The sequence below is a fragment of the Seriola lalandi genome, unplaced genomic scaffold, assembly GCF_002814215.2.
Source record: "Seriola lalandi dorsalis isolate HSWRI2012SDOR001 ecotype SW California unplaced genomic scaffold, Sedor1 jcf7180002054374, whole genome shotgun sequence".
NCBI classification, from domain to species: domain Eukaryota; kingdom Metazoa; phylum Chordata; class Actinopteri; order Carangiformes; family Carangidae; genus Seriola; species Seriola lalandi.
The window spans coordinates 434,152-446,965 of NW_019524927.1; the positions used below are offsets into that span (position 1 = coordinate 434,152).

At 40.9% G+C, this 12,814-nt stretch overlaps 1 protein-coding gene across 2 annotated transcripts in view; it reads left to right on the plus strand.

Moving 5' to 3' along the window:
* Positions 1-5,626: 5,626 nt before the first annotated feature.
* The window catches only part of cdk6 (cyclin dependent kinase 6), a 34,872-nt gene continuing 27,684 nt past the window's right edge, over positions 5,627-12,814 (plus strand). The window contains exons 1-3 of one of the 2 annotated variants that reach the window (XM_023408838.2): positions 5,627-6,123; positions 6,963-7,307; positions 10,775-10,910. In XM_023408838.2, the coding sequence (XP_023264606.1) occupies positions 7,084-7,307; positions 10,775-10,910 (360 nt within the window). In that variant the 5' untranslated portion in view covers positions 5,627-6,123; positions 6,963-7,083. The other variant, XM_023408839.2, reaches the window with a different exon arrangement.

The following is a 12,814-nucleotide window of genomic DNA, read 5'->3' on the forward strand; positions in this document are numbered from 1 at the left end:
TAGAAGACCTTCTGGGGGAGGACGCCAACGCCTGTTCACACAACAGCAGGAACTTGCCGTTGTGGACCTAGTGAGGGCAGACAATGCCATCCGTCTCCACCAGCTACGACAGAAAATACTTGCAGACAGGCAAGTGTTCAACAACATAAACCGTGTGAGCATTACCACCATCAGACGCATCTTGAACCTCCTCACCTTGAACAGGCTGTGTAAAACGGGCTATGGTTACAACACGTGAAGCTGTACTCTCCACAAGAAAGCGAACACATGTATTCCCCAAAACTGACACACTGTTCCTTTGAGGTATTTTTCAATGACATTGGGGACTACCTGAGGTGTAGATGAGGTAAACTAACAGCTAACAAGCAGTGAGGTTAAGGGCACAGTTGATATTGCATGGGTAAGATGGTCCGTCAGAAGAGCAGGTGCATGGTCGTCCCTTATGTGTAACCACTGGTGTAAAGAAAAAGACACAATCTCACTAGGACTGATATGTTAAAATAAGCACAAATTTGTTTCATAGCCTGAAAACATAACCCTTATCAATAATGGATTCTTTGTTTCCATAAACCGTCTTTCCTTGGTTATTGCCAGAACACGTGTTAAGAAAGCCACCAAACAACCTGAGATGTTATTGGAAGATAAATGAGCTTCTAAAGGGGAGCAGATGTTGGCTAGAGGTCTCATTTGAATGTTACTCTGATCCTCTGTTTATGTTTGTGCGTGTGTGTGTGTGTGTGTGTGTGTGTGCGTGTGTGTGTGCGTGTGTGTGTGTGTGCGCTTGTACCCACATGAATTTGTATGGAAGTGTGTGTCTGCACGTGGCTGTGCGTCCAGCCCGGCCCCTCCCCATCAGCAGAGGTGGCAGGTGTTCCTGTGTCCCCTAAAAGAGCAGGTTTTTATGTCGCCTCCTCAAGTTAGTGGCTTGGTTGCCATGGCGATGCCCCAACAGAAAGAGGCTTGTGTCTGGGGGCCGGTGCCGGGGAGAAGAGGAGGACAAGGGAAGAGGAGAGAAGGGGCTTTACTTGCACCACACACTATGGACTTCAGTCTGGCCTGACAAGAAAGAGGACGAAGGGAAATCAAGTCAGAGACACAAAACAGACTCGGTTTGTCTGCCGGCATCACGCCGGCCTCTGCCTTTACGCTCAAAATGTGGCTTAAATATTAAGCTGCTGATGGGTGGATAAGGTCCGACTCACATGAAACACTGAGGCCTAAGTGATGCTTGTAAATCTTGACAATGGGATTGAGAACTTAAAAAGGAATCCAATATCACACATCCTATCAGATTCCTCCCCAGGTGTGGCAGCTGTCTGCCTAAAGACTTCTGCTTATTTCAACTGTACCCTATGCCTTGTGGCACGGACATCCCCCTCTGTTAAGGTGGGACGTGGTGGGCAGATCCACAATCAATCTCTCCCTCTCTCTCTCTCTCTGCATGTGTATCTTCGTGTGTGTGTGTGTGTGTGTGTGTGTGTGTGTGTGTGTGTGTGTAAGGAGATCTGGGAGAGACTGGGAGTCACCTGTCCCTTGTTGGCCTCTCTCGTCCCCCTTGGGAGGGCTGTAATTCTCTTTTGGCTGGGCTGATCAGCAGCTGCCACGCGCACACACCCATACACACACACACACACACACACACACACACACACACACACACACACCACACACAGCACACACACAAACATCATACATCTTCCCCTCACAGCTCAGAGTTAAAGATTGAGCAAGCCGTTTTGGGGTGGTCAAAAGCAGCACATTATGACTCAGATGAAATGCTTTGGTAAATGCCTGATGCCATATTATCACTGTATGGACCACAGATTCATGAGCATTGTGAGAGTTCAGAGAGTTGATTACATTTTGGATCTTGTTCCAGGTTGATAAAATACCTTGAATCTGTTAAAACTGTGAGTCAAAGAAATATTTTATAGACTCCTTTAACTTTGCTCTTTTGTTGTTGTAAATAAGCAATATACAAAACACTAAAGTAGTTTTTTAGCTAATTAGCATATGTATTAAAAAATGTATGCTGCACTAATCAATATTTTTAATATTAACTATGGGCCAAACAGAAAGGTTTGATTTGTTGTGATGATCCGACAGAGAATTATCAGCCAACCGGTGGTCTCTCTCCGCTCTGTGGAGCATTTTAGCATCATTCTCCTCATTGTTTTGGTTTTCTGGGCTGCAATTTTACTGTCTGGCCACAGCAGTTAAGTGTCTTCAGCGAAAAAAGAAAAAGAAAGAAAAAAAGAAGAAAAAACTCTGATAAACAGTAAAATTAACAACTGGCTGGGGAACATAGCAGAGCATTTAGCAGTTAAAGAGAAACCAGAGTTAAAGGGAGAGTGAATATTGTACTTATATTAATCAGGTGGCCAGAAACACCGGTTCAAATGAATGCTCATGTTGATTTTTGTCTGATTTTTATTTCTGTATATGAAGTTTCCCATAATGATGAAAAAATAAATAATGCTGCTTCAAGTTTTAATGTGATTTCAAAGGACTTGCTTTTGATTATTGGTCTCAATGTGATGAAATGCAATCAAACACCAGCCCAATTATGAGTGCTAAAGAAAACCATGAAAGTAAGCAGCATTGTCCTTCTCTCCTTTTCCCCGATATTTGATTCCCTATCTGGTTTCACGTAATCCTGAAGAATGAATAGTTCCACCACAACTCACCTTGCACTGTCCTATCACAACAACATTCAATGTGCAGAGATGTCAGCTTATTATCTGACCTGTCCATGCCTGAGAAACAGTCTGGAGTCTGGACAAACTCTCTGGTGAACATTTGACCTGTCAATTTACTCACATGTTGACTAAAAAAAATAAATAGAAAAACAAAAAACACCATAACCTTAACTTACCTTTAGTATCACTTCATATTGAAATGTAATGGAGTGGATCTGTCAAGCAGCATTCCTCCATGGCAGCGGTGTACTGGCCATCGGGCAAACTGGGACAAATCCCAGTGGGCTCACTGACCCCACATTTATTTGACAGTTTAAATTACTGGCTACTCAGATTAAGATTTTACATAAAGAACATTTGATACGATAATAAAACACAAAACATTACTGAAGATTAAAACGGTGCTTTCCAGCCATTTTGGCTTGTGAGCCATTATAAAAATCAATTATTTGGTAGGGGATAGTTTTCACATTTCAGATGTCTATGAAATGTTAACAATTCCACCAGAGAGGAATTTGCTTTCTGTACTTTAACCTAAGTGGGATTTTGAATGGAGCACTTGCACTTGTGATGGACTATTTAACATTTTTGTCTTGCTAACCATCATGGATGTCTATATCAAAAACCAACATTAATTAGCAGAAACATGAAAATTCAACAGCAAAATTAGAAATGCTGTGATTAAATAACATTTTGATAATTGTACCATATGTCGGGTAATCTGCACTATGCACAATTTAAGCAGTATATAAAATCAACAGGCTGCTCTTCTAGTTAACGGTGGCTGTTTCTTGACAAAGATATAAAATAAGTTATTATTTTAATTAAATTAGAAAATAACAGGCTAACTATAAATAATGAAATTAAGTGTTGAAAATGTAATTATATAAAAGATTATTCGCTGGTTAAATGAAGCACAATTATCAGCTAAAATAAGTCAATTGTTTCTCTTTCATTTTTGCATCTTGTTGATGTTTGTTTGGGAACTGTCAGTACAGTATCACTCATATATTGTTCATACAGAAACTTCAAGAGCATAAAAAAAGCACAAGATTTAACATTAAATCGTGTTCTGACCATGGTTTTTCCCAGAACAGGATGTTCATAATTGGACCATCCTGTTCCTGCATCTTTTTCTAAAATGATTCCCGTGCATGAGCCGCATCAAGGTAAACACAACAAGAACACATGCTGTGGAAACCTGAAAAAAACCCTATGTGTTATGTGTCAGACATTGACTAATCAGTGAGTGTGGAGGAGATTATATAGAAGAACCACAGTGTTTCAGAATGTGTTTGTGAATGTTTGAGGTGTGTGTGTCTCTCTCTCATCTCTGTACCGCACACAACGGAGCTAATTGGTTTGTTCTCCGGCCTGATAAGAAGTATGCATGCTAATGTATTCAATCTGGGCAATGGCTCTCAGAGCTGATTTCACATGAACAATGATGATGAAAAAATGTAAATACCCACATTTACAGTAATTGGCCTTGGGCACATTGTCTGCATTGTGTGTTTTGTGATGCAAATGGTTTAAATTTGAGGTTGCCTGTAAAGTTGGGCAGGGGAGATTGCTGTACATACTTCCATGTCATTATCCCCCATAGTTTTACCTTTTCAATGGAAATCAGTGGATTCTACAAGTAGCATGCAAAACAGAATTACGTGTAAACCATAGCACCGGGGGAATACCCTTCCTCTGATCTTCTGTGCATTTTTAATACCCTCTTTTCCAATGAAGTTATGATAATGGAGCTTGGTTACACGCCTGTAATTGGCTATTCATTGGGATAATCTAACATCAAGTCTTGTCATGTCTAAACCGTGTCTGGCATGAAAGAAAAGAAATTTGAAATACAAACTTTATGTCAGAGTTTGAAGAACTTTTCACACAGAAGATATTGTTTTAAATATTTACACCTGTCACAATGAGTAATAAGAGTTAGAATTTAAAACATAAAAGAATATATCAAAATAAAATTAAACATATAAAAATATTAAACTAAGTAGATAAAAGCCATGAACTAAACTGCATTTAAAATGTAATTTTTGTAGGCTAGAAGATACAAAATTTTAGATTTTAAGCATTAACAAATAAATTGATTTAATATTGCAGTGATTGATAATAAATTTCTTATCATAACAACTTGTTAGGTTTGTATATTTTGTATATAAGTTGTATATAAATTATATGAATTGATATTGGACATTCACATTTCTTTTTGAGTAATCTTATTTCATCATTATAACAGAGTTTCTCATTATTATCATTATATATAAATGTATATTATAAATTGTCGTTATTGTTTTTCACACATTATTATTATTATTGTTGTAATTATTATTATTATTAATTTATTTACATATTATGAACTGTCTTTCAGAAATTAGAATTTTTCCATCGTTTGCTGTGAAATGAAGATGATCATGCTTTGCAGAGTTTTTCATATTTTCACGATAAAAAAGAAACTTTGCCATCTAGTAGCCCACATGGCCAACATGCCTGTTGTGAGGTATGGAGCTTTTGCAAACGACCACCCGAACAGAGGAGTCCTCCTGCCACAGATCAAGCCACCGGGCCTTGAACCTGACCCCTCAGGACCATCTAGGGCGAGCTTGTCACATTGCATCCCCGCTGGCACTTTGTTGCCGCAAGGGTTCCTCAATGGTTCGAGGGAGATAGATAGTGTGGCCGTCCATCCAATAAACCTCCCCTCTCCCCTCCCCGATCCCCGCGGTGCTCCCGGTTTTGACACAGGAGACAAAACCCGCGGAGAGGACTATGAATGGTAAAGCACCGAGGAGGCCGAGGGAGAGCAAAAAGGAGGCGGTGAGCCTTTGTAGTCGGGGAGGAATGCGGAAATGTCCCCGCTCCGTGTCAAACCTCTCTGAAGGGGGTCAGGCCACATTCAGCCGGCGTGGGAAAGCCAGGCAGAGACGGAGCTCACACAGGCGAGCGGGGCTGCAGTTGCATAGGCCTATCCGGGGATATATGGAAGAGAAAAAAAAGAAGAAAGAAAGGAGAAAATCCAAAGAAGAGCGTGGTTTTGGAGGGCTATATCACGCGTTTGCCTTTGTCCTATGACCCCCCCCATCCTACACCCCCTTCCCCTCCACACCCCCTACACACAAAGTTGCAGTGAGAGTGTGTGTGTTGAGTACAGCCCTCCTCCTCCTCCTCCACCACCACCACCACCTCCTCCTCCTCCTCCCCCCTTGTTTGAGTGGCTCTGCCTGGGCTGGTGCAGTCTGAGGGATGGGGGGTTAGAGCCTGCACCGTCCAACTACCTGTGTGGCCCCCGCATGGAGGACAGTGGACAGGGATGCGTTTGATGCAGGACATCTTATCCGAGACGTGAATGCCTCCTCAGCATTTTTATCGGACATGCCAACGTTACGACATTTTACTGACAACATAAAAAGAGGTAAACACAAAAAGTGGGGGGTATATTTGTGCAGAATTTGATACCAAACATGTCTTTATGAGGCTGCAAATTTTGCTTTACAACCCAATGATATTTTAAAACCCAAAATGTGCAATTCCCTGATTTTTTAGTATTTTATTTTAATTTGGCTGTTTGACTCCATGCACAATTACATTAGAATAAATTAGAGGAAGCCATCCAAGCTAATGAAAACACCCTCTAAACTCAACTCCTAAATTGTTTCATACATTTACAACGATTTGGGGCTTGAAAGGCGAGTTTTACGGGGTTTTAAATGGACTGTTGGTGTAGGAAGTGCAGACAATGCAATCAGACAGCCACGTGCTCGCCAAGTTTTGGTCGCCTCAAACATAAACTTTGATAAAACCGGACAGGGTAAGCAGTTAGTTGGTCATTTTACTAACCTGAAACAGCTTGGTGGGTAATGTTTGTGCTCTATTTTATGCGTGTTCTCTTTAAATCTTCTTGTTTAATTTCCTTTTAACAGTAAGACAGCCCACATGAACATAACTCCAGCAACCCTGCATGTGGAGTGAAATTTTCAACGCGCGAGACAGCTTATTTAATGCAAAGCTAGCTTTAAAAAGGGGCGAAAACGTGGTTAATTTGAATTATTTTACATTACTTTGTGTTAGTGGTAGGAGGACATGAGTTGCTGTGCGTAATAGGAGGAGGAGTGGACGTTGGGACGCAACGCTGCTCTTGTGTTGATAGTCGGAATAAAACATGACAGTCCTGTTATTGCCTACCTGGAGCACAGTTTGACCATATCTGACAAAGATGGTGTCTTCCTCCATCTGTGTCTCCCTGTCATCTAGGCATTGCATGTGCCAACTTTTTTCTGTGAATATGCCTTTGTGAGAAACTCTCTGGCTCGTCACCCTCGCCGGGATTCCCCGCAATATTTTCAACAAGAGAGGAGAAAAAAAATCAGCAAATATGGACAAAGAAAGTATTGGTACTCAATATGAGCCTGTGGCCGAGATTGGAGAAGGCGCTTATGGGAAAGTGTACAAGGCAAGAGATTTGAAGAACGGGGGACGCTTTGTAGCCCTAAAAAGAGTTCGAGTCCAGACGGAGGAAGAAGGGATGCCTCTCTCCACCATCCGGGAGGTGGCAGTACTGAGGCAGCTTGAAGCCTTTGAGCACCCCAATGTTGTCAGGTAAGTGAGGGGGAGAGGTGGGCAGACCAATGTGTGTGTGTGTATGCATGTATCAAAGAGAGTGGGGGAGAGGGAGAGATGCACAGAGTGAGAGAAATTGTGTGTATGAGGCATAGACACTCCACTTCCTTTTTGATGGTCTCTGGTGGCAACAGTGCTGCCTCATATGACCTTTAAGGGTAAGCCTGCATTCATACTTGTCCACTGTATTTGTAGCAGAAGTCCCTCTGACAGTTTTCTGCTGACAATATGAAAATGTTGGTTGCACAAGAACAAGGCTAGCTGGTTGCTGCCAATATTAGCAGACAGTAGGTGCACACCTGTCACACCACGAATTTCACAGTTGTCATTGTTGTCTACTTTGTTAGATTCCTGTCTAGTTTGAAGCCCCGCCTTTTATTCATGATCATTGGTCAGAACCAGTCGCACTGATCCATGTGATGCACATATCTCTAAAAGAAAATAAGTCCACTCTGCCTAATAAACACAAGACACGAGACATCCTTCCAAACTGGTAGCTTACTCTCCCCCTTTTCCCTGAGAAAGGTCGCTGCTCTGTGAAGTGGAGCAGTGTGTGCATATTTTAAATATGTATATTTTAATGCATGAAAAGGCTTGGAAAAAAGATATCATGATGTCAATGAGGCTACCTGTTTAAATATAGGATTGGATAAAAAGAAAAATCTAAACTCTGATCAGGTAGTGTTGTTAGGTAGTCTGTCTTGCTCAAGAGCACGCTGACAGGGCAGATGAGTTGATGAACACACATTAGCTTGGAATGTATGAAAGCTGGCCTTTCTAATGATTTAGCCTTAGCCTTTGTGCAAGATCTTTATAGCTTACATTATTTAGTATATTCAGTATCTGTGATGAAATATTTTGAACTGAAAGTTCACTCATGAGCTTATTACAGACTTTATGTAAATTGAATCTACTCAGGTGTCATGACATCACCCAAGGAAAGTTGTAAGAGCACTTGGGATGCATTTCTAAACATTTCTATCTGTATCTAATCAGTAGACCATTAAATGACTATACAACCAATTAAAAACAAAACATGTCACAGGTTTGATGCATTTTATAAATATATATATATTCCATGCTAGTGTATTCTCATCAATCCACATTTATGCTGTCAAAGTGCCCATGAGCAAGATGTTAACGCTCTCCTTGCTCAGTTACCGAAAGTCAGTCTGGATTTACTGCATATAACCATTTTACAGACAAATTGCATATAGCCCAGTATTTATAGTTCCCCTCCTCTCCGCTCTGCACACAGAGGCCTTTTTCTTTCAGTTTTGTAATGAATTGTTCACTGAGAGGTCAGTAGTCAGATACTGCGTCATATGTTGGCACTAGTCAAGGTCTGACCTTGGTACTTGTTTTATTATGGAATATTGAGTGCTTTGGGATTGAAGGGGAAGTTCTAAATGGATGTTTCAGAAACATGGCTAGTGCCCTTGTGCCTTTAACAATAATTCCCCAGTGTATAAATGAATAGTGGAGAATAATGGTTATAGTTTTCTCTTGAAGGGATCACAATGGGTTTTGTACTCACTTGAAGACAATTACATCAGTGAGTATTAAAGTTGTCTTTGGTCAGTTTTATTTAGTTGTTAAATTTAGTTTGTGCACTACTGTGAGAGCATGTGTTTAGACAATATGCAGTAGCATTTGTTGCAATAAATCGGTGCAAGAGTGCAAACTGTCAAACGCACTGAACCATCAGTAGGAACCGCACTATCCTCCAGTTTAGCCATGCAGCATTGCCAAGCAGCTCAGGCCAGGAAGAGTGCATTGTGGGCCTTCTGTGTGACTCCAGGCAACCCCTGGATGTTTGTAATGAGGCCCATTATTCATTCCATATGTTCAGTGTCTGCTGAGAGCCCCCATTGTAGCCCAACAATCGAGCAGTGAGGGGCGTTTAACCCCAGCGCTTCAAGAGGAGGACGCCGTCTATTCTGTGACATCATGCACAGCACTAATACCTTGAACGAATCGCCTCTCACTCACCATTCTGACTCCAGCATTTCCAAGTCCACTGATTACAAGGGTGTTGGCATAGACACATGATGCCTCGTTGGATAGGAATGAAAGAGTTTCCGGAGAGATTTAGTCATTTCTTTCCATGCTTCAATTTTAAACAGCTTATGTCGATTAGCTAGTTTGAATTATAGCAGCACATGCATTGAAAGCATTGATGTGGCATTGAGTAGGATCACTATGAATTCATATTTGCAGCAACGATCATGTAGTTAAGTCTCTTAAGTGTCATTATTTCCTCTCTTCCATCACTCTTTGTATTGAAGGTTGTAAATTAAGTAAAATATTCCTCGGTACATGTATAGGTTAAGGCCAAGTCTAAGTAATGAGAGACAAAATGAGCCCTTTTATGTTTCGTAGCCTACAGATTTAAACCTTACCCCATCATTGCCTCCTTCACATGCACTTAAAGATAATACTACTATACCTTAAAGGCAATGTGATTACAGTAATCCATTACTTGGTAACCCATGACTGACGACACATGTGTCTGATGAAGATCCATCAAGGATCCCTTCTTCTCCTCTGTTATCCTGATGAAAGATGCTGCCTTTGCCCCACTCGACTTCCCATAGAGCATCAGGAGTTGTCATAGTGCCGGTTGAGGAATGCTGCTTGTGGTCCCCAGCTCTTTGAAGAGGACATACTGGATAGGTTTTTTTCAGCTTTTCACTAAAGCCTGCCTTGGCAGTTCTGCCGACATAATCTGGATTCTTGGCCTTAGTTAGTTGCCTAGTGAAACACAACCATAAACACTGGGGTTTGGAGCTTGATGGTCTTGAATCTTCAAAAGCTAAGCACGGAACTAGGGGACTTTTTCAGAGTAACATGAAAAGAGTGATATTAGTACAACTTGCAGGAGATTATAATGATCTTAAAGTGTGTCTACCTTCTGCTGCAGGTTTGTCGTAGGAGCCCTGACATAGTAGATAGTGTATGTTTTGTGTCCTCATATCTTTGGTGCATCAAGATCCTAGACTCTTTACTTAATAAGACATTTTGACTAGACAAGTTTAAACAGTAACCTTGACCATTGCACTTTGTTTTCTTGAGAGTCAATATTGTCATTAGTTACTCATGTGTTTGACATGTCTATTTCTTTGTCTGAAATCACTTACTGTTTTTCTAGATTGTAACATTGCACATGTCATTGAGGGTCCAAAATAGTGATGATTTACACAGTATGTCTGAACTATTCAATGTTTATCATGAAGGGAATATTGATTGACTGAATGAGGGAGTGATTTCAGATGACGTTTATTTCTATTTGACTTATATGATAATGTTCATATCCTTTATATGAAAGACCAGGTCACCAATGAAGACGGTCAAGATATGATCCTGTAGTCAGAAGCTTTGTTGCAGCATTTTCAGCACATGAAATCAATTATATTGATCTCCTCCACCTGTTCCTCCTGTTCTAGGTTGTTTGATGTGTGCACGGTCTCTCGAACTGACAGAGAAACCAAACTCACTTTGGTCTTTGAGCACGTGGATCAGGACCTGACCACCTACCTGGAGAAGGCCCCTGACCCCGGAGTACCACCCGAGACCATCAAGGTAACCATTGCTATTGTTTTCTAGAGGTACTTGGGAAGACAAATACTATTAACTATGTCTTTAATGGTCAGTGTAAGTGACATTTCTTTGTGTCATATAAAAACATAAGTGATGAATACATTAATAATATTCCTAAACACATTTCAAAAGATGGAAGAACTCAATTTGAAATATTACTTTCAGTTTCCAATTGAAATATGAAGGAAACTATTTACTAATCCTCTGATGCATGAACATTGCATGACCGCAACGTGTGTGTATGGCTGTAGTGAGCTCCTTCGGCTGGAGACATGGAGGACAGAGTGCGGCTCCCTCCAACATCAGAGGTACCAGGGCATTTTGAAGGGCAGCACATGTGGCAGATGGGCTCCAAATTAGAGACTCCATGCCTTCTCTATTTTCACTTTACCCTCTCTCTCCAGATTTACAATGTATTACAGATGGTGTGTGTGTGTGTGTGTGTGTGTGTGTGTGTGTGTGTGTGTGTGTGTCTGTGTGTGTGTGTGTGTGTGTGTGTGTGTGTGTCTGTGTCTGCGTCTGTGTGTGTGTGTGTGTGTGAGAGAGAGAGACTAGATTTAAAAAATCTTCCCTTTGTGTTTAAAAAAACCGAGAGTACTCAATTTGATGCCAACAATTGTCTTTCACAGTTGTCCTCTGTGTCAGCCATTCTACTGAAGGTGCAACACATTCAAATTCAACACCACTATCAGTTTCTCCAATTCATTAAATAAATCCACCAAGTATCCACTTACACTTTGCCAAGAGGTCGGAAGTGGATGTGTTGGCAGCTCCTTCCCTCTGTAACTGTCTTCTTTTATTTTAATCTTTCCCACACAAATCCCTTTTAAAAATCTCTATCGTGTTTCACCCCAAGGTCTGTAGATACATCGTGGACAGTACTGGAGGCCTGTATCTCTATTTTTGGACAGAGAGGCCTCAGAGTTTAAAGTGTCATATTTGAAACAGAGAAGTTGTGGAAGCTAGAGTAACCGTTGGTTTTCACCCCAGGCCTGGGTTTATGCTTAAAAGTTTTGTGTCGGGCCATAATGTCGGCGGGATGCTGTGCAAGCGTAGACGAGTAAGGTAGATCCCACCTGAGGCTTTCCCAGGGTTTTTCACTGAATCTGATACATTATGTGGTACTGTAGTTTCTGTGGGTGTGTTGTTACACCTCAAATGTTTACGTTCTACTGCAGTAGAAGAAGATGAAAGTAGAAGATTTACATGACAACCTATAACTGCATATGTATGTTATTATTCACTATTTGCTTTTTGACTGTTGAATATTCATACACTGGCACTAAATAATTTATTGATACTTGTTCATTAGGTATGCATTTGAAAACCATTCATAATTATTGATATTGATAAATTAATCAATTGGTTATTGGGCATTTGGCTTGATAAATGGCTGCTTCACTGTTTCCAGCTCCCAATGAGTCATTAACCTGTGGATTAATGATAACTAATGGATTATTGGAAGGAAGTAATCATTAACTGTAGTCTTAAGTCACAGATATACCTTGTGTTTGAACATGAGATCTTCGGTTGAACTACTTTTTGTGGTGGCGTAAAGGCGGTGGTACGCTTGAAATGAACTAGTTCATATGTTGTATCGTTCGACTACATCTGTTGGCAAAAGCGTTTACAGCTGTTCCAAATGGCCACACTCAAGGGCGTAGTGAAAAGCCTGCCGTCATAGAAAGTGGTGAGACACAATATTCATTAAAATGGGGATAACACTGCACACTTTTGGACAGTCTCTCTCCTCAAAGGCAACAGTGGTGTCACACTTGATTTTACTGTAGGAAGTAGTTTGTGAAGAAGGAAGAAAGAGCTCAGGATAGCAGCTTGCGTGTAGGGTTTTCTTTTGAAAGTCGAAAAACTGGATATTAACCCCCCCC